Below are 19843 nucleotides of genomic sequence, written 5' to 3' on the forward strand. Positions count from 1 at the left end.
GGAAAACCAGCTCTATCCTGGCTGAAACCAGGACAGATATGTACCACACAGAAATAAAAAAGCTGCCTAATACGGGTGGATTTATTTCAGTCCAAGAAAAATAAGAGTTCTTAGTGCACAACTGGGATTGTGCACTACAATACATCATTGTTAGGATACAGGTGATACATCAGGATACACATCACGTTTACTGCGTCACTACTATGAGGGGGAAATTTGTAGAAGCAAAAAACTGTACATTACGCAGAGTGCAAAACCAGAACATCTTAAAACTTATTTACACAACAGCATTTTAAACTAACCCTGGAGAAGTCATTAAGCTCTCATAAGGTAACCAAAATGTTTCTTTAATTCAATCATGCTTACAGGAGCATGAAAGAATGATGCAACTGAGCCGGCAGGAAAGTTTTATTATATAAAGTGCTTCAAAACTGGCACTTTAAATACTCTAAGTCTACAAACATTAACAAAACCTTTCAATTTGCAGGAGTTTAAAATAGCAAAAAAAACATTGGGAGAGCTTCAGGTGAGAATCCTTAGGAACTCTCTCGAACAGACAGGTAACCTCATCTGTTTCGTCCTCTTTGTTTTATCCTCTAACAGGGAAAAGAATGGATCAAATGCAAGAGCCCAAAACTAACCAAACAAATTGCTGCCATTTCCTGGTTCAGTTTTTGCAGAGTTTATTTTGTATCATCCCTTTAATTTCTTTAATTCACTTTAAACTGACTCTGGCAGTGGAACACTTCTGATTTAATTCCTCAATTAGCACATCAGTTTGACACAGAACATAGTATTTTCTGACGAACACAGCCTGGTTCTGTTCATAATCATCCAGTATTACTCTATTTTTCAGGGCCTGTCTCCCTGCTAACATTGCACTTCTTTCATACTGTTGTCCACTCTTTGGCTTTAAGCTTATTCTCTACTTCCCTTTTCTTCAATTTCAGAAGAAAAAGTCTGTCTCATTCTGTCTCTAGTGTCAGCATGTATCACTTTTTGTTTTTAAAAATAATCAGGATGTTTTCCCCTTTTACTCATCATGAAACACTTCACATGTGCAAAGCCATCCTATATTCTTTCTAAACTCTTTTTCCCCAACAAATCACCTGAAAAGAAAAAAAATCCCACCACCATCAAGTTCAGCTACACAGTAATGTGAGTATTGCACATCACACCAACCAAGAGCCTTTACCTTCCCTGTACAATTTTAATCTTCCTTGTATGCTAACAGTACATTGGTATTTGAGTTTCAATTCTCTGCAGAATCCACATCTTCATTCTATGTTAAGAGGACATGTATTACAATGAACTCTAGTCAGGAGTCTAATGCTCAGTAGTAATACAGAAACCACTTCTTTTAGGTCCTTAATACTGTAAGTGATAAAACATACGTATTGCTTTTTCTTCTTGAACAGGGATTTTCCACACCAATGGCAGAAGTGACAGGAGGAGGGTCAGAAGTTCTTCCCGACATGTCAGCTCCTATGTTAGGAACAAAAAAGAAAGAAAAGTGTGTACTTTTAAAAAAAATAGATTAATCTTCTTTAATTTACAAAGCTATTCAACATTTGGTTCCCTATGCCCTTCTGCTGTTTTATGCACTGAAAAAATTACCTAACTGCAGAGTGCTATAATCATTAACTAGAGCAAATCAGAAAGCATTTGAGATATTTATTACATCTCTGCAACTGTTTCTATACAAAACTCACCTACTCCGTCTTTGTTGAGAGAATTCCTCACCCAACGAACAAAACCAGAAAAGTCAAAAGCAAATAACTTGTTGATTTAAACAAAGCCAGCATGAAACCCAAGACAAGTTTGAAACTTCTGTAGTTCCAAAAAACATAGCTTTGAAGAACTTTACGGGAAGCTTTCTACTTTCTCTAAAATGACACCTTTAAGCAAATGCAAAAAGCTAACATTTATCAAGAGATGTTATTGACTCACAATAGAAAAGTGAAGTTTTATGGGAGGAAATAGGGAAGCTTACTCTTAAAAAAACCAAACAGAATAAACACTAAAAAAAACCCATTCCTACTGGGATTTAAAGACTTATACACTAAGAATTTTAATGCAGAGAGGAACAGTAGAAGGCACAGAATTCAAAGACATTCCTAAAGATAAAAAGTTTTCAAACACAAAGTTGATGAGCATTTTGGCAGTTAACATCATTCAGGGATATGTAGCTGAAGCAACATCCTTCTCCAAAAATTCCAGGTAGCAGTGACATTAACATGTATGGAGATAAGCAACTTAAATATTTTTTATATATATATATATAAAAATACATACTCTCTATATAGCTCTATAACCATATAACAAATAGTTAATATTTGTCTGATGAGACTATTGATTTAAATTAAAATTTAAAAATCTAAAACTATTGATACAATACAATTAGACCTGAAAACCAAGCTTTTTCAAAGTCATTCTCCCAACTCTCTTCTGCTACTAAAGGTATTCTCAGCAAGACAAATTAATTACAAATGGAAATGAGCAATACAGCATTCAAAGCACAATAATAAGACTAGGAAAAGCAAAATACTAACTTTTCAAATTTCAGTGGTACACTTCCAGAATTTGATTTTCCTCATTAATCAAGTTCCTCCCTCACCTTCTTAAAAAACATATTTCCTTAGGAAATAATTGCTGGATTGCTGATGTTCATGAAGAATGCCACAACCTTTTTTCCCTTTCTACTTCAGAAGTGGGTTTTTATTGGAGGGGAGGCTCATGGAATCCCCCATTTTCTTCTTGCATGAAAGCTAGCTGTTCTTCCAGCAGCTGTAGTCCTGAAGCCTCTATTAACATCAACTATGCAGAACTCAAGTGACATCTAAAAAACCCCACAGCTCTAGAAGTGGTAAGGATTCTTCTTAGCAATTACATATAGTTGCAGTCTTGTGGATTTACTATTTAGCCAGCACACCTACTGGAATCCAGAACCAAGCCAGACCTGACTGGAGTCTTAGCAAAAGTCATCTCATGAAGCAAAAGCAAACCTCCAAGCTGAATTTGACCAGCATTAATAGCTGACCTCACTTAAGACAAGGGCTGAATAAACTCAACCAAGATTCACTTGGTTCATTATTTTTAAACACTGGGTTCTGCAGTTTCAAAGCACAAGACTTAATACACATTTCATCCTACCCATTGCTTAGTACATATCCAAGAGTGTTGAAGAGGCAGGAGAAGAGAAAAAAGAAGGAAATTGGTATCTGCAGCTACAGGGATGTGTACTGGACTTTTTATATAAAAAATATATACTGATCATGGCTTCTAAAATGCTTTCTCTTTTGAGCTGAAGTTACAAAATATTTATTTTCTACTATGTTCAAAAGCAAGTTACTTTAAGAGCAAAGATATATCTCATGGCCCATAAGCAAAATAAAAAGGTGTGTATTTTAATTTTATTTCATTGCCTTAAACCAGGAGGACCTTCTCAAACTAAAAACTGCCAGTTTGTACTGCAGGTTCAGTAAAAACTCACATCTTTTGAAAATTCTAACCTATTGCCTCTTTTCACCCAGCTACTGCACTTGAGCTTCACATGTGCCTTAACTAGTCAAAAGTTTAGCAACCATCAATATCAGCTGGCAAACAGATATATGATTAGCTTTTTTTTTCCCCCTTTTTCTGTTCTTGCCAAAGGACAGAATGCAACTGCAACATATTCTTTTGAATGTCTCGTCTTCACAATTAACTCATACACACTACCATAAAAAGGCAAGAAAACCAGCACCAGGAAGAACATGAGCCAGACAAACCCACACAGTCAAAGCTCAATACAATTATAACCAGGTAAGAAAAACTATTACCTGATCAATAGTCGAGTTCAGTGTGGTAAGCAAAATAAACCCACGGCCTTGAACTAAGTATTGTCCCAGTGCTGCCATATGACTTTCTTCTTCTTCATCTTCCTTGGCCTCTGCCCTCTGTACCACTGCATTGCACAGTCTGTTGACATCTGTCAAGAATTCCCGTGCCAGTGAGTTACTGGCACTGCTCATGTCTGAGCTGTAAGTAGAGGAAAGTACAGAAATTAAATCCATCAGAAAATACATTCCTTTTGGAGAAGACTGGTGAAGAGAGAATCATAGAATAGATTGGGTTGGAAGGGACCTTGAAAGGTCATCTAGTCCAACCCCCCTGCAGTGAGCAGGAGCATCTTCAACTTGATCAGGTTGCTCAGAGCCCCATCCAACCTGACCTGGAATGTTTCCAGGGATAACACTCCAGAGAGGAGCATTTCTTCCCTGTATCCCATCCCCACAAAGAATGGAGCGTCTGTAGAACCAAAGAATCAATACACCAATCTAGTGTGGAAGGGCATGGCAAAGATGAGCTTAGAGAATTTCAGTTATTGTAGTGAAACTTTACCTAGTAGCCCACGACCTCATTTATTTAAAATTTATAAATTTATCACATAAAAGCCCATGACCCACAGCATTCCTGTCCCACTGCATAAATGAAAGTTAATAATTTCGTTTCAGCTTTGCTTTGTAACCTAGATGTGACCTTCAACCTTTGTCTGCTTCTAAAAGGTATTTGACCTGAAGCACAAAGGGAAAACAAGCAGCTCTTACACACCGTTGTACAGGAAACATGTTCTTTAATAGTTTTAACACATTATCTTCTACCATGTTATATATTCCAACAGTATGCAGATTGTTTCAAGAGGAAAAAATTAGCGAGTTAAGATAAATATGGGAGTTTCAGAAATACAATGCTTTAGATTTAACAGCTCTCCCAGCGTTTTCCTTCAAGCAAGACTTGGTGGGTGGCAGTCACTATAGTAGTGTACTTCATTCAAGATAAAGTTCTACTGCATATGTTCAGGAGAAAATACCAAAAAGCATTGGTACTGATGCCCAAACTGATTAATTTTACTTTAGATAATGCACACAAGGCACTCGTACACTTTGTGTATTCACTATCTTATAAAGACACTTTCCTTGTTTTCTCTTATGCCACAGCATTCTTCAGTTGGTCAGCACTAGTACATGTTGAGACATTTAAAACAAATATTAAATCAAACAAGACAAGAGTGTAAGACTCAGCTGTAGAAAACTCAAGAGGATCACTGAGAAAAGCAAAACAAAAACAAGCATTTACTAGGTAAAAAATAAGACCTTGTAAGAAAGAGAAAGTTTGTTAGCACTAATGGTACAGAAAGCTCCTTTTAATGGCACAACTGAATATTTATACATATCATAACATTCACTGTAGAAGTAATAGGAAAATTCTTACCAGAATTACTTTGCCAGCTTAACACATTTATCTTCTGTCTGGAAGATAAAGCAAATATGTTCTGGAAATATCACCCTGGGTTCACCTGTTGTTAAAAAGAAAAAATAAAACAAAGAAATTGCATATTAATCATGATGTAAAAACCTCATTTTATGCTGGTTATTTGACATTTATGAAGAGCCCTTGAGGGGTTTTTTGAGGTATAAAGCTTTAGTTTTCACTTCTATTTTATGATTATGCACAACCAAAATCCTGTTAGAGAAAATAATTGGTGCATATAAGGCAACATAAGAAAGTTCACTAGTTTTTAAAATATAAAATGAGCTAGGTACGCGAGTTTAAACACTTCCCTCCAGAAACAGTATGAATTTTTAGTGATCACTAGCTGCATACATAATACTTGAAGCAGCTGTAGCTCTAGGTACAAGTGATGGATAGTATGCAAAACTGAATTGTGCAGTTGCTGACGTAATGCATTTTAAATCTGTCTTTCTATTTTGTCTTGACAGAGAGTCAATCTTTCTTACATTACACACGGGGGAAGATGTAGGTAAAACTGGAAAGGAACAGTATTGCATCTGCTCTGGACAGTCCACTAAAGCAATTTAAAAGTTACTTCTTCTCTCCTACCCCTTTTAAGCCCCTCCAGTCCCAACAGAGGATCAGAAGAAGGAATGCACCTTTTTTTTTTTCCTAAGAGGAGTACTTTAAACTATGCCTGTTTTATTTTTAATTAGTCATGAAGAAAAGACTAAGGTAACAATACAGAGAAGCCATCTCCCAATTCACATAAGAATGGCCAGAAAGAACAAGACAGTTACCCCTAGTATACGCTCTAGCAAAAAAACAAAGCAAAAGCTACGTAAGCCAGCCCTGTCTTTTTGAGCTCTGCACAAAGGGCAAAAAGATTCTGTAACAACTCAAGGAAAATGTTGCTATAGAGAGCATGCATTCATTCATAAGCCCCAACATCCCATATTCCTTGCTGTAAGCTAAACTGTCAAAGGATTTACTAATTTTTCATTTTAAAAACTCAAGTTTCTAGTTATCACACTGCCCTCACATCTTTAGAGTGTATTCAGTCTAAGAAAAGATCTATTTTAATCCTCCCAAAATACTTGTTTACTTAAACAAGATTGAAGAGCTCCTTAAATATGCTTTAAATCATAATGTATAGTTTTGTCTGCCTACCTGAATACTTCCTCTGCTGTTTCCTAGAAGAGAGGCACCAATAACTGCAGAGATTATGTTTATTTCTGCAGCCTCTGAGCATTTTTGATACCATTTTCGAATCTTGTGCTAATTACTTAGCCATTCAACATTAACAGGACTCCTTACCAGTCTTCCTTATAGTTAACTCCAGTTTGTTTAAACCAGTGTTAGAATATTTTTGTTTGGTGCCATTGAGTACATTTTAACTGAGTCCAGTTTCTAATAATGCCCTAAAATTCTCAGAAGTTACATCCACTGACATATACAAAGGTGAACTGTCCGAACCCACATTTACTGAAGCATCCACAAACTGGGGTGTTCCAGTTACAAGCTAGTCTAAATGTCAAAACCTCATTCTCTAGACATGGTAAAGGGTCAAAAATGCATTTGCTATCAATGGGAATGCGAAGGGTAGTAACCAAGAAAAGCCTCAAAAACATTAAACTACAACGGCATCTAGGTGACTGCTCAGAAGACATTTATTATATCCACAATTAATTGGGTGGGGAAGAAATGAGGATAGGAAAAGAGAAAGAAGAAAAAGACTAAGTTCATTATTTTAGTATTCTCAGGTGGCAAGTAAATAAAAGCTTCAACTTTAAACTTAAAATAGTGATGAGCATGAACATTACATGAAAGACCTCCTTAAGGAAGGAGAGAAACACCCCAGGCAAGCTCCTAAAAATTGCCCCCCCTTTGACTGCTTGGGAACATGTTTCATCCACAGACTCACAGAAAACCAACTTCTCCATACAGCTAACATTCACAATTCATCGCAGCTCAACAGCTTCAGTAGATAGTGTTTTTGCAGTTGTACCAGACTATTAGAAGATGTAAAAATATGCTGTCCCTCATGTTTTAGTGTCCTTCCATCTGAAACTTCAGTCTCCAGGTTTCCTGCATTGCTTGCACTGTTACATGGATTTAACACATTCCAAAAGGGTGAATTCTCAACATCAGTTGTAAGATAAAGTACTATTTTGTTGATGATAATGAAAAAAGATATCAAGAATGTCTTCTTAATGCAAGAATTTAATATATAATTGGTGAGGAATTAAGATGCTCTCATTCTACAGTACAGAAGAAATTGTAAAGAGATACCATCCTGGATAATGAAGCACTTCTAAAAGAAGGATTCATTCCAACATGTGCTAGCTACTTCTCAGTTGTACCTATTTCTTTTTCTGCAATTAAGCTCTGAAACAGACTGACAGCACAAATGTGTCTGGAAACATAGCAAACACTCCACAGAGGTGGGGGTTTTGGGTTTGTTTTGTTGTTTTTTTTTTTTTTAAAAAAACAACAAATCCACCCCTACTCTAAGTTTTCAGCTTCCTTGTCACCTTCTCTTTCTGTTGCAGATTGTGATGCACTGATACTATACCCAACACAGCACAGCATTTCATCTTGCTCCAAGAAAGTATGCCAGCCAATTTCCTTTAAGTAAGAACTACTCTGACGCAGAATTTTTCTTCTGTTTGACGTGACACATCTTTAACTGCTGTGGTGCCTGGCAATATGGAAGCAGATGCTACACAAAACATCTGTACTGAGGTAGAGTGCCTTCACCTCTCTTTATGCTTAACTAAGGAAAAACCCCAAAACCTAAAACATCACACATGAACCAAGCTGTAAGAGAACAGAAAGAAACCTACCAGAATCTCAGTTCACCACTGCTATTGACAGTCCCAATAGGACAGTTTTGGAATAGACAAATATGTCAGGGCTTGACATGCTAGCCCGGGGGGTGGAATTAAAAAAAATCATATTCTTAAACTCCATTTCACCCTCTAGAATAATATGATTATCATACTTCATAAAAAACATCCCTGCTAGGTAGCATTTGTTTCTAAAAAGAAAAAATCCACAAGCTTTACAAAATAAATCACTTAACCATGAATGATCTGACATTCACATATAATCTGCCCTCTTCATGCCCATCTTTATCATCCTCATAATTCAACCCGTATCGTATCTGCCCTCTGGCACCTTTCTGCACCAGCTCTCGAGGGACTCCTTTCCTATTTGCTCTTGTAGTATAAACCTATTTCCTGCACTTGAAACTTTTATTTTATCTGAACTTATTTCCATTTTTATGAAGTTTCTCATTATCTGAGCATCTTAAAGCACAGGAGTGCCTTGTACTTACCTCAGTGGACTTTAAGCCTCTGAAAGAAAAGATCAAAATCTTTCTTTAAATAATTTAAAGCATAAAACTTAAAAATAAGACAGATATTAGCAGTCTTGGATACTGAATCATGAATATGCTAACTTTACATAGTGCTACTGATTAGATAGTGTTATCTCCAACACCAGCGCTACTTGGGGAATGAAGAAAATGCAACAAAAGCTTAGGGTCAGAGCTAGTACTCTGTATGTGAGAGTAAACTAGACCATTTACTTGGTTATGTTTTTCAGTAATGTGTTGCCCAGAAAGGCCTGGAATGTCCAGTAATACAATAACACTTTTTTTTTAGTAATTACTAAATTACTACAGCAGCATTTGTAATAAAATACAGTACTAAGCCAATTGAAGTCAAAATCCCAGAACACTAATTTAAATTACTTTCAGTAACTGTTGTCCAACCGCTACAGCAAGAGTAAAGGAGAGGCAGAAAGTTTGGTGGTGGTCTCCAGTTCACACAACAGTCCAAATTAGTGCTCTAATAAGCCTACCTCCCCACAGTCTTTTTATTACATTTTTTAATGTTAATTTTACAGTACTGGCAAAAAAGGAGCTACTTAAGCCACCTCTATTTGTTGTGAGGTAGATGTCAATAAAGTTCGTGAAATTGCTCGTTAGTAAATAGTTGTATCAGTCTAAAATGAATGTGCTACTGAGTGCTGTTCACACAGCTGTATAGTCAGGCTTGACTGCCTGAGTGAAACGAAGTGATAACGTACCTAAGGTGTGCATGGCACATATAAGCCACCTGCAACACTTAATTTCTTGTAGCACACTATGTAATCTTCAATAAAAGCAGTCTTGGCTACCAGGTTATACGAGTATCTTCCTGCACTAAAGGAGTGACAGCCAGTCTCGTAAGAAAAATAAACTTACACAAAGCTATTTTACAGATCATGCAGAGAGGAGTAGAGAAGGTATAGCAACATGAAGTTGTTAGTTTATTTACCTTCCCTAGTCTTCTGTTTCAGATAAGAGACAAACATGGTAGGCATGGCACAGCTGCAAGGCCTTTTGAGTACAGAGTACAACGAAGTTGCATTTTTAATATCTATTAAAATTGACACTTCAGAGAAAAAAAACACATAGTTTCTATAAGCCATTGTACAATCCAGTCACTTTTGGCCTCCACTCCAAAACTTGTAGAAGAGCCATTCTCTAGAATAAAGCATATGGGTATGCAAGTCTCCAGTGGCCAATAAATGCTGCATTTACTTTATACAGTATTCATTCCATTTAGCAAATACCTGTCCCAACCTCATTGCTTGTACTCAACCTCTGTGCTCTGGAGAACATGCTTGTGATGTCTTCGATGATTTTAACGTTAAAATGATTGTATCACCAATGTTTTTAATCATTTATTTTGGAGTTAAAGTTTCAATTTAAGCTCAAGCTTCTGTTAGCAGAGGACAACAAGTCATGATGAAGAGCATTGACACGTTATGAACACTAAGACACTCCATAATAGGCTTTTGCAATTGTAGCACAGATTGCCATGTTTATTACAGAAACTAAGTTTATCCTGTTAGTAGCAGACACCAAATTTGATTGCCTTCTGAAAATTTGTTAACAATAAAACTAAAGTACCACTACGATTAACTCCTCTGTGCAAACTGGAGAAGGAAAAGGAAGTAGAGCGTGAGAGAGTGCAATAGAGAAATACGTATCTAGCATGGCCTGGAACAAAACTGGAACGTATTCTGCAGTGCTGCCTGCAGGTCTGTACTTGGTGATGAAACGCAAGTAAAGCCTCAAACTAATGCATTGCTGAAATCAGCATTCTTCCTTTTCTACCCTTTTGATATCATTCAAAACTTCAAACAGGCTAGAAGTAAATACCCATCTGACATTGCCAAAAGAGATTACACAGCAGGAGCAACACACAAGCCTCTAAGAACCTGCAATGCAAGCAGAGCATCAACAGCAAGCTTGAGACACTCTGATGCCTTGTTTTAACCAAGGCAAGGCGATTAGCCAAAAGCATAGCTTAAAAAAGGCAGTGAACATTCGCTAACCATCCAACAACTCTGATATTCAAAACCACCAGCAAACAAAAGCAAACGCAGGACACTTCAAGTTTGGCTCATTCTCAAAACATACAACACTCCCGCTCCGCAGAAGACCTCCTACTTACTCTTTATTTCCAGCCACTTTCTGCTCTGTCCTTTGGTATTATTTATTAACTATTTGGGGTTACAGAAGCAGACAACCTATTAAAACATACTAAGGCAGTGTTGCTCCAGCCATTAGGTTGCACACAAAAAACCACCTCTTAACATAGAATTTATCATAAGACTGCAGGTAGATGTCAGTTTTCTTGGCACAGTTCTACTTATGACAAAGTCCTTTATGTCATCAAGGAGTTCCATAATTAGCTTTTAGTCTTCAGCGTAATCCACTAGATCGATATTATTTCCAAACAAGTTATTCAGAATCTCTCTCCCCAGAAGAAAAAATGGAAAATAAAAATGCTTAGTACATAAATAACACATACATTGTCCTTTTAACTAACCAGGGAAAAGTGTGTCAAGTTCAGAAGACTGTAAACAAGTATTATTTTAATGAACACTGAAAAGTATGTTGAGACCTTCAGAGCAATGGTGTTGCTGCATATACAAGTGTGTTCATGTATGTATAACCTTACTAATGCCACTTCTATGTAAAATCAAAAGTATATTTAACTCCCACCTCACCTACATGTGATGCTCATCTTGCAGTACCTGAAGTCTGAGCATCCCGATTCTACATGTATCTTAAGCCTCTTATAAGTATGTAGTCTACTTATGTTCTGCTGCTGGGTATTAAAACAAAATTTAACCCATGAAGCTCAGTGTTTATACAATCCTGAGAATTAAAAAATTTCTACCTCTAGGTGGATGTGAAAGTGTTATATCTTACACTGAAAAAAAGACAGAATTTTAAGGAATTATGTTATCTGTGCTTTCTTAAAAAAAGGGTCCTTAATGACATAAAACTCATTTTCATGTTGTGTATGGTCAGGAAACACTGACATGGATGGCTGAACTAGCGATTCCTGTTGTAGAATAGGATTGCCAAGGTAAAAAGCAAACAACATCAAATGCTATGCTAGATTTAGCCAAATTAAAGAAACAGGCACTTTCCAAAACACCTATCAGATATATATAAACAAGTCAGCAAACCTGTAATTAGCAAACATACCCAAGGCAATAGGCACCTAGAGATACACAAAGTGGCATGACATGTACAGGCAGGTCAACTTCTCAAACGGTTTCAGAGATGTCATTCTTCTGGTTGAGACCCAGACATGCGGTGTACCACACTGAATGTGAGGTAAGTAAAAAAAAAACAACCCCAAACCCTTTCTCACCGCCAAATTATCATTTACCATGTATTTTCAGGCCTCGGTGTTTTTTTTATCAGTTAGAAATGAAAATCGTGGGCCATTTCTTTGGGCACCAAGTTTGTTCCAGACTACACTTCCCAAACTTGGCCAGTGTATTTTTTCAAATGTAACTTAAAATGTATTTGCTAGAGTTTCATCTGGTTCCTGTGATATATTCTGACCCATAAGTCTGCTCTCTCCAATATGACTATTTCTAGAATCTCACTTCTCTAGCAAAATTACTGGCAACAGCAGCTCTGAACAAATGATAGAAGCACAAGTCTGAAAGGTATAAGAGATTAACATACATACAGTATTCTTGTTTACATACAACCAAAAAACCCACTATTTACCTACAGTTCAGTTTTCCCATTAAACAGTTTAAAGTATGATCTTAGGACATTACTTCTAAATGAATTGTAATTTACATCCCTAGTGTTTCCACTGTATACTGTCATTTCATTATTCTGTGTATCTGACACAGAGATGTCAGTCCCTTAAATGGAAAACCTACTAATGGCCCTGAAGTGCGTAAGACTGTCCTACAAGGCCAATGGAGACTGTCAACTCAAAACAGCAAGTTTCTAATTTATTGGTTGCCACTGACTATAAAAAGACTAACTAGTAGCAGCACACAAGTGACTGGATACCAAGGCAAGAACAACATCAAGATCTAATAAACTCTGTTAAAAAGGTTGACCAAGCAGTGACTACCAAAACTGGAAGAGAGAACTTGACAAGAAAAGAGCAAGTGATGCAGGATCCGAGTGGCCCAAAAGGAAACCAGCTCACATGCAAACTAACTGCAGAGTTTTCCACATATAAGTAATGCACCAGAGCTCTACAAATAAGGTGAGGATACACAGTTTGTATGATGTTTGAGAGATCTGTAATTCCAAAGGTTAAAACCATAATCATTATGATTATAATGAATATTCTGCTTCTGACACCCATCATGATGAAGCTACTGGCAACATACATAGGATTTCAGCAACGGTCCTAGCCTACCAGGGCCTCAATTCAGGGAGAGAATATATGGCAAAATCTGTACTAGAGTATGGTATAGGTCAAACTACATATAACTCAAACCTAGCAAGCTTTAGAGATTGAGAGGGCTAAGATCCCCCTCTCATCCTAGTTCTTCTTGAGTGTTAGTTGTCCTCACCCACACCACATCCACAACATAACACCTTCTGAAGCATGGACAACAGCTTTCCATGTCTGACGTGAAATCTCTAGCATAATTCTGTAAGCAATTTTAATTTAGTTAATTGGTCTAATTTGTCAGGAGAGTAATTTAAGTATGTGTCATCAAGGTCAATTCAGTGACTTTTGATGCAGTTTTGGTACATCATAAGCTACTGAAACATTCACAGCAGTGAAACACAAACAGCATTTAATCAACATTCAACTTAACTACAACTTCTTGTCCTATTTGACTGTGAAGCATTCACATCATTATTTGTTCTTCATCATTTTAAAGCCTACTTGCAAAAAAACTAATTTGTATTACCTGTGTAACTCATGACAGGGCTTTTACAAGCAGAGCTTATTACATAGCTGTAACTTCAGGATGCTTAAAAAGTGAATTTGTTAAACTTAACATGTATAGCACCAGCAAACCTTATTCTTGGTTAATATTTACTTCTTGGAAAGTACTATTACTTTGGGGACTAGAATTAAATGCCAACTGTCTACTTGTACAACACACTATCAAAAACTTTGACTACATGTACCATCATGTAAGAAAGGGGAAGGGAAAATCTGTTGGCAGAAAGATAGAACATTGTAATATTTTAGTTTTGTCACCCTAGATTTTCCACATATAAATACCTACTTGACATATCTGACCCCTATTTGGAAAAAATATTAGATTAGATTAAGATTTTTAGGAGTCTTTAGTGCAAAGCTTTAAGAAGTGCTCACTGTAATAATGACCAATGCAAGCTGTTGTAATGGAACAGAGCAATGCAATACCAACTGTGTGCTACAAAGAAGGCACCAGAGGTTAAGTGATCAATGCTAAGAAAGTTCTTCTAGCTAAAATTCAGCAGGGTACCACATTTTGCCTTGAGCTATGAAAGTCTGCATCCCCTTTACAAGTTAGCAGATTGTCAACAATTTTCTCCTTTTGAGTCTGGATGAAATATCACTGAGACAGAATTAATGTCAAAGAATCCCACAGGCTCGCTGCATATTAACACAAGTACTTTGGGACAGCTTCTCAACTTAACATGGAATTTTATTTAGTCAAACAATGTGAAACACCTGTGAAGGCATTCTTGCTGAGCCTGAAATCAAGTTAAAAGATGAGATGATTCATCTACAAGATAAAATAGTACAGTACTAATGAAAGACAGGCTCTCAAACAGCCACCTACGCTTGTGTAATGTATTAACCATGCACATATGCTCTACTCAAGTTTATCCTTAGCTTGTGATCTTATGTTAACCAAAGTCAGTGACTACAATATAGTTGTTAGCCACATTAAATACATTCCAGTTCATTTAAAATTTTCATATTTCAGACCAGTGTATGCAGACACAGAATAAACATTCCTTAAAATAGGCACAAGGAAAGCTGGGGACCTTCAAAGATAATCATTGCAATACTAACTGTCTTGGAAACAAATTTGTTTGCTATCACAGAAACCAGCTAAAATGCCCTGAAGAATACCAAGGTGTTACCAATACCATGAAAATGCTACAGACAAGCTTTGTTAGCAGAGTCGAAGACAAGGATCTGTTGCAGATCTGAAGTGCCAGAGGACACCACCTGTAAGAAACACGTGGTACTAGAGAAAGGAACTGACAAATATTCCACCACAAGACAGAACCTCTGTAGAAAATAAGGTATGAAAGATACATAAATTCTTCCAAAAGAAAACTGAAGGATGAAGATCTGTGAAACATTCAAGCAGTTGAAAAGTCTGAAATGGCATAGCTCCCAAGTAAGCCTTGTTCTGAACACTACTCAAAGAGTGCCAACAAGTTCTTCCCCAAATTAAAATATATACAGGTAATACTCCTAAGTAGCTTCTTCTAAGCTTTAGGTTTGATACTTACCTCCCAAACAGACTACAGAGCAAGCCTTGACAGCCATAGTTGCACAGTAATGACTAAATCTAAAAGATTTAGACCTCCACAGACTCTGTAGAGTGAAAGGAAAGCAGCAGTCTACCACAGAAAGCAAATCTCAGAAGTTTGGGGCCTCTCCCATAACAAGCCTACACAGGCCAAGCCTGCAAGACCAGGCAGACTTTATGAATACCCTCTTACATTAATCTGCAGTATGGCAGATAGCATGGTCTCCAATACAACTGGGAAAAATGCTGTAGTTGTGACCATGCTACAAGTATGTAGACCACACTGCATCTACCTGGAGATTATTTTGAACAAATGTACTATTCAAATCATTTTCTGGAGGACCATACAAATCTTTTTTGTAATTTATAAGAGTACGCATTTTGATTGCGCCAATACTCAGAGATAGAAGAGGCTAAAAAACTTGTACAGTATCTTGAGGCACTCTTGCTGAAGGGATATGAATGAGTAAAGGCTATTCCTGAAACTTAAGATAAATTTTGGCATTGTGCCTAAAGCACCCACTAAGAGCAATTAAATAAAAGGGGAAGGCCAATGATCAGAGATTAAAAAAAGAGGTCATTAATGGGCAGAAGAATAAATCTGCTTCTGGGAGTTTAAAACTGGTCAATTAAGTCCATGTTTTCTAATAGTAATCAGATGCAGACAAGACAGCATGTAGCAATTCTGATAGTGGTATTAAAAAAATCATTTACCTAAATATCTGAGTTTCATACACTTATTCCTGTTGAGCTCAGTCTGCCAGCTTCTTTACCAAGTGCAAACAGCTTTGGTTGTTTAAGGAAACAGACCCTGTACTTCTCCCAGGCTTTACAGCAGAGGCACTTGTTCCAGCAGTGCTGACCCACCCTTGCAGTGAACTGGCCCCAAAAGACCCAATCAACAAGAGAACTACAGGCAAAATGACTCCCAGAACACCTCACTTCAGGTATTTTTTTTCTCCAGTGGGAATAAAAATAAGGAACAGCTAGGATTTTTATTTTAGTCTTGAAGCTTAAACAGCACTCAAAATTAGTTAAGCAGTAACAGAAAAACTATAATCAATAATTATACTTTGTTTCACATCATAATGACTGAGTATGAAGTTTCTCAGTATACATATTACTAGATAAACAAATACTTAAGAAAATCTTGAGCCACTGGAGAAAACCCTAAATCCATCCACAATGCAAAAAATAGCCAAAATTTATGTTTAAGAAGTCCCCAAACTATAGGTGTCTATTACATATGCACACACACAAAAGATTTTACACTGCTGAGAGACTGTTGGGAAGATGAATGAAGTGTGCCAGATGAAGGCTACATACATAGCCAAGTAGCATTTTCAGAAACCAAACATCACATGATAATTTATTCTGCAAATGCTAAGGATTTAGCAGGACTCCAAGACTTTGTAACTGAAGCAATTTAGGCTTCTAAAAATAGTTCTAGATTAATTAGGAGTACCTTCTGGAATTGAAAAGACACCCCCCCCAACCCTCTCAGCATTTTGTCTGAATTAAAAATTCTGCTTTCCTTTGATCTTTTGTTAACCGAAACATACAAATCAAGAAAATAACTGCATGCTCTTCAGGGACTCAAATCTCCCCTTACAATTGACAGATGCAAGTAATACAAAGATAAGTATGTACCTCAGGTAGCACACAAAGTTGTACGGTTTGGGGCTTTTGTTTTGTTTTCTCTACCACAAGTCATAAGAATGTTTGCTCTCAATTCTTTGAAATGAGGATTGTTAAACTCTCTTGGCTTCTAATAGAAAGAGAAGCAGAAGATAAAAGATTCGCACTTTTCGGTTAATTTTAAGACCATTTCAGTATCTGTTTGAATTACTGAATCAAAACTGGACAAATTTCAACTCTTGAAAAATGGTAATAAAAATATATTGCTGAACTTTCATAAGTTCCTGCAATACAATTATGAGCTATCAGGAACATCTCCTTAGGTCTTAAGTGTTTTCCTTACTAATACACTGTTTTCCAGAATTAAGACATTGAGAACTACTCAACCCTTCAGATTGCTGTTTCTGTTACTCATTCCTCATCTTTAGTTAACACACTAAAGTCTAACTAAATCAGTTACTTACTGAGGTTTACAGATCTAGCTCTATGCTTTTTGCCATTTATCTCCTCAAGGAATATAAATCTTCACTAAATGCCTCCACAATACTAGAGAAGAATAGATGAAGTCAAGCATTTGCTGAAATAAAGCTGGACAAAGTTAACATTAGTTTTAATGCTTCCAATGAAGCCTTGCATTTGGCACTACCTAACAAGTTAGGTAGAACAATTCCTTCTGATATTTCATCTTCCCAATTTTCTCTTGGGAAAGCAGAAAGATTTTTTTTCTACTGTCAGAAGTTTGACGAACCAGGAGCTCTCTCCTCCAACATCACATTTATTACTTCATGCTCTCATACTTTTCCACAGAGCATGGTGATGCTTTTAACTAAGTCAAGGAGCTCAACTTTCTGGGTGCAGGCAAAAAGGGCAAAGAATGTATAAACATGAGGATTATCTGAGATTGTCAGATGCTTGCTGAACCACTCTAACACTGACACAGTCTAACTGGCACTAGTCTTCTACCATTTATCACTTTTGTCCTCCACTTCCCAACCTTCAAATTATCCAGAAAGCACAGAAAAGCTCTTTCACAATGTGAGTAAGAGTAATTCTCAGTGTCAACTCCACATGGTTCAAAAACCCCATACAAACACAAGTGTCACAAGGGCAAGCCCCAGATGCCTGCAGTGAACTACACAAGCTCAGAAGTGCAGAAGACAACCCTTTCAGTCCTTATCCACTGTGTGGTCACTGCAGAACCCCACCCACAGTAACAGCAGGCATTAGTGAGTTACTTATGGGGGAGATGAGGGCTAAAGAAATAAAGTCAGAGAAGCAGAAGAGTTGGAAGCCTTACTCTTCTGTAACACACCAGAACCACAAAATACCTGAGCTACAGAATGTGAAAGATGAAATGTGCAGTGGTGACTAAAAAAAGCTAGTGGAGCTTAAGACAAATACCCAGAACACAGATACAACAGAAGTTTCAGCACTGACAGGTACCAAGCTATAGCACTATTCCAGGACTTCACTACATTGATTACAGCATTACATACCTATCCTTTCTTTGACATACATAAGCTAATGAATTTTGTGTTTAATTTTGTTCTGTCTTGCTCTCACACTCAGTATCAGATTTAAACTATATCTTCACACAGAGGACAGCACAGTTGTGTTTTTATACACATAGCATCTTTTTCTCCTTTCCCTTCCCCTTCTTCACACATTCCAGAATCACTTCTGTACAGAGTGCTTTATCTGGAGGCAAGACATTCCCATGCACATTCTAATTTCAACAAGGCCTGAAGGACATGTTCAAATGCAACATCTGAATCTGAACAGAAGAAAAGAAAATCTGGACCTAGTACATACCTTGCTGCCTTATTAGTACTCCTCAAACAACCATGACAGCTGAAGCAGACACTGCTGAGTCTAAGCAAAAGCCCTTACCTCCTGAGGAGCACCTAGGGTACAGTTAAAGACGACAGCTCAGCCCACCTGACAACTCATGACTAGCAAGATGGTGTTTCTGTTCCTCCCCAGCAACTCTTCCTTTCCTATTCCTCCAGCACCATGCTCATCCAATTTCTTCTTGATATAACTCACCACCACAGGTTTACATAAAACTATTTTTTTCAGCTGGATTTTTTTTTGTTGTTGAACTGCCATGTTGAGGGATCAGGCAGTGGTCATTGCCACCAAAGGGAAGAAGGCAGGAGGGAGATCTCCCCCTTCAGCAGCAAGCTGCTCGATCAGCTTAGCCAGCTCAGACAAATCAGTCCAGGTGACAGAAGCAACCACAGATCTCTTCTACCTGATCTTGTCCCAGTCTAAAAACAGGTATATTACCTCCAGATCAGTGCTACTGCAGGAGCTGATAGCTCTGATAACACAAGCTCAATTACCTGATACTATCTAAAGGCCTATGAATCTTCATCAAGCTACAATTTGCCAGAGTAACTGACCACCTCTGAACTGGAAATGAAAGCAAGAGTCAAAGTAATCCCAGATATATATACATAGAGCCCTGCCTCCACTGCATATTTCAATCTTCGTCCAACATTGTAATCCAATTTTCCAAACGTAACAAGAAAGACGACCTTAAAGTTGAATCAACAATATGAAGTAGTGACATCTCAGGCAATAGCTACTACACTTTTTCACTAAGAAAGCCCACAGAGCCTCACATCTTCTCAAAAGGGAATAAAATACGTATTAGTGAGGTCTTGTTGATGATAGCTGTTCACTCCAAAGAATTTAAATTTGCCTGCAGATGACAAGCAAGTGTGTTCTGGACAGCAAGCACTTCCTGGAGTGCCAGAATCCTCTTAGGAAATAATCATTTCACCCTATGTTCCCTCTGCTAGCAAAAGACAACTATCAAAACCAATTTTGCTTCAGAATTCCTCTACATGCAACATTATCTTACTTTAAAAGATACCACCATAACAATGGCAAAAGTACTCAAATATGAAGGGAATTAGATCCCTGCATAAGCTTCAAGGTTGTACAATAATAAGGACACACATGGTCTATTAAATAAATGCAGAATGACAATGAAATAAAATGACAGTAAAAATACAGAACTGATAGCTTCCTGGAGTGTTTGTTCATATTTTATAGTATTTGCTTATACTCTTTGAGCTTAACTGTATAGAGAACTACA

The 19843-nt window shown here is 37.2% G+C and overlaps 1 protein-coding gene across 2 annotated transcripts in view; it reads right to left on the reverse strand.

Annotated features, from left to right (window-relative positions):
• Positions 1 to 4013, reverse strand: part of LYST (lysosomal trafficking regulator) — a gene marked incomplete at its 5' end in the record, with an annotated part of 67711 nt that extends 63698 nt beyond the window's left edge. For both annotated transcript variants that reach the window (XM_081997200.1, XM_081997199.1), the window contains 2 exons: positions 1395 to 1485; positions 3822 to 4013. In XM_081997200.1, the coding sequence (XP_081853326.1) occupies positions 1395 to 1485; positions 3822 to 4013 (283 nt within the window). The remainder of the gene's footprint in view (positions 1 to 1394; positions 1486 to 3821) is intronic.
• Between the last annotated feature and the right edge of the window lie 15830 nt (positions 4014 to 19843).

The sequence above is a fragment of the Phaethon aethereus genome (genome assembly GCF_964289735.1).
Source record: "Phaethon aethereus genome assembly, chromosome: 3".
NCBI classification, from domain to species: Eukaryota; Metazoa; Chordata; class Aves; order Phaethontiformes; family Phaethontidae; genus Phaethon; species Phaethon aethereus.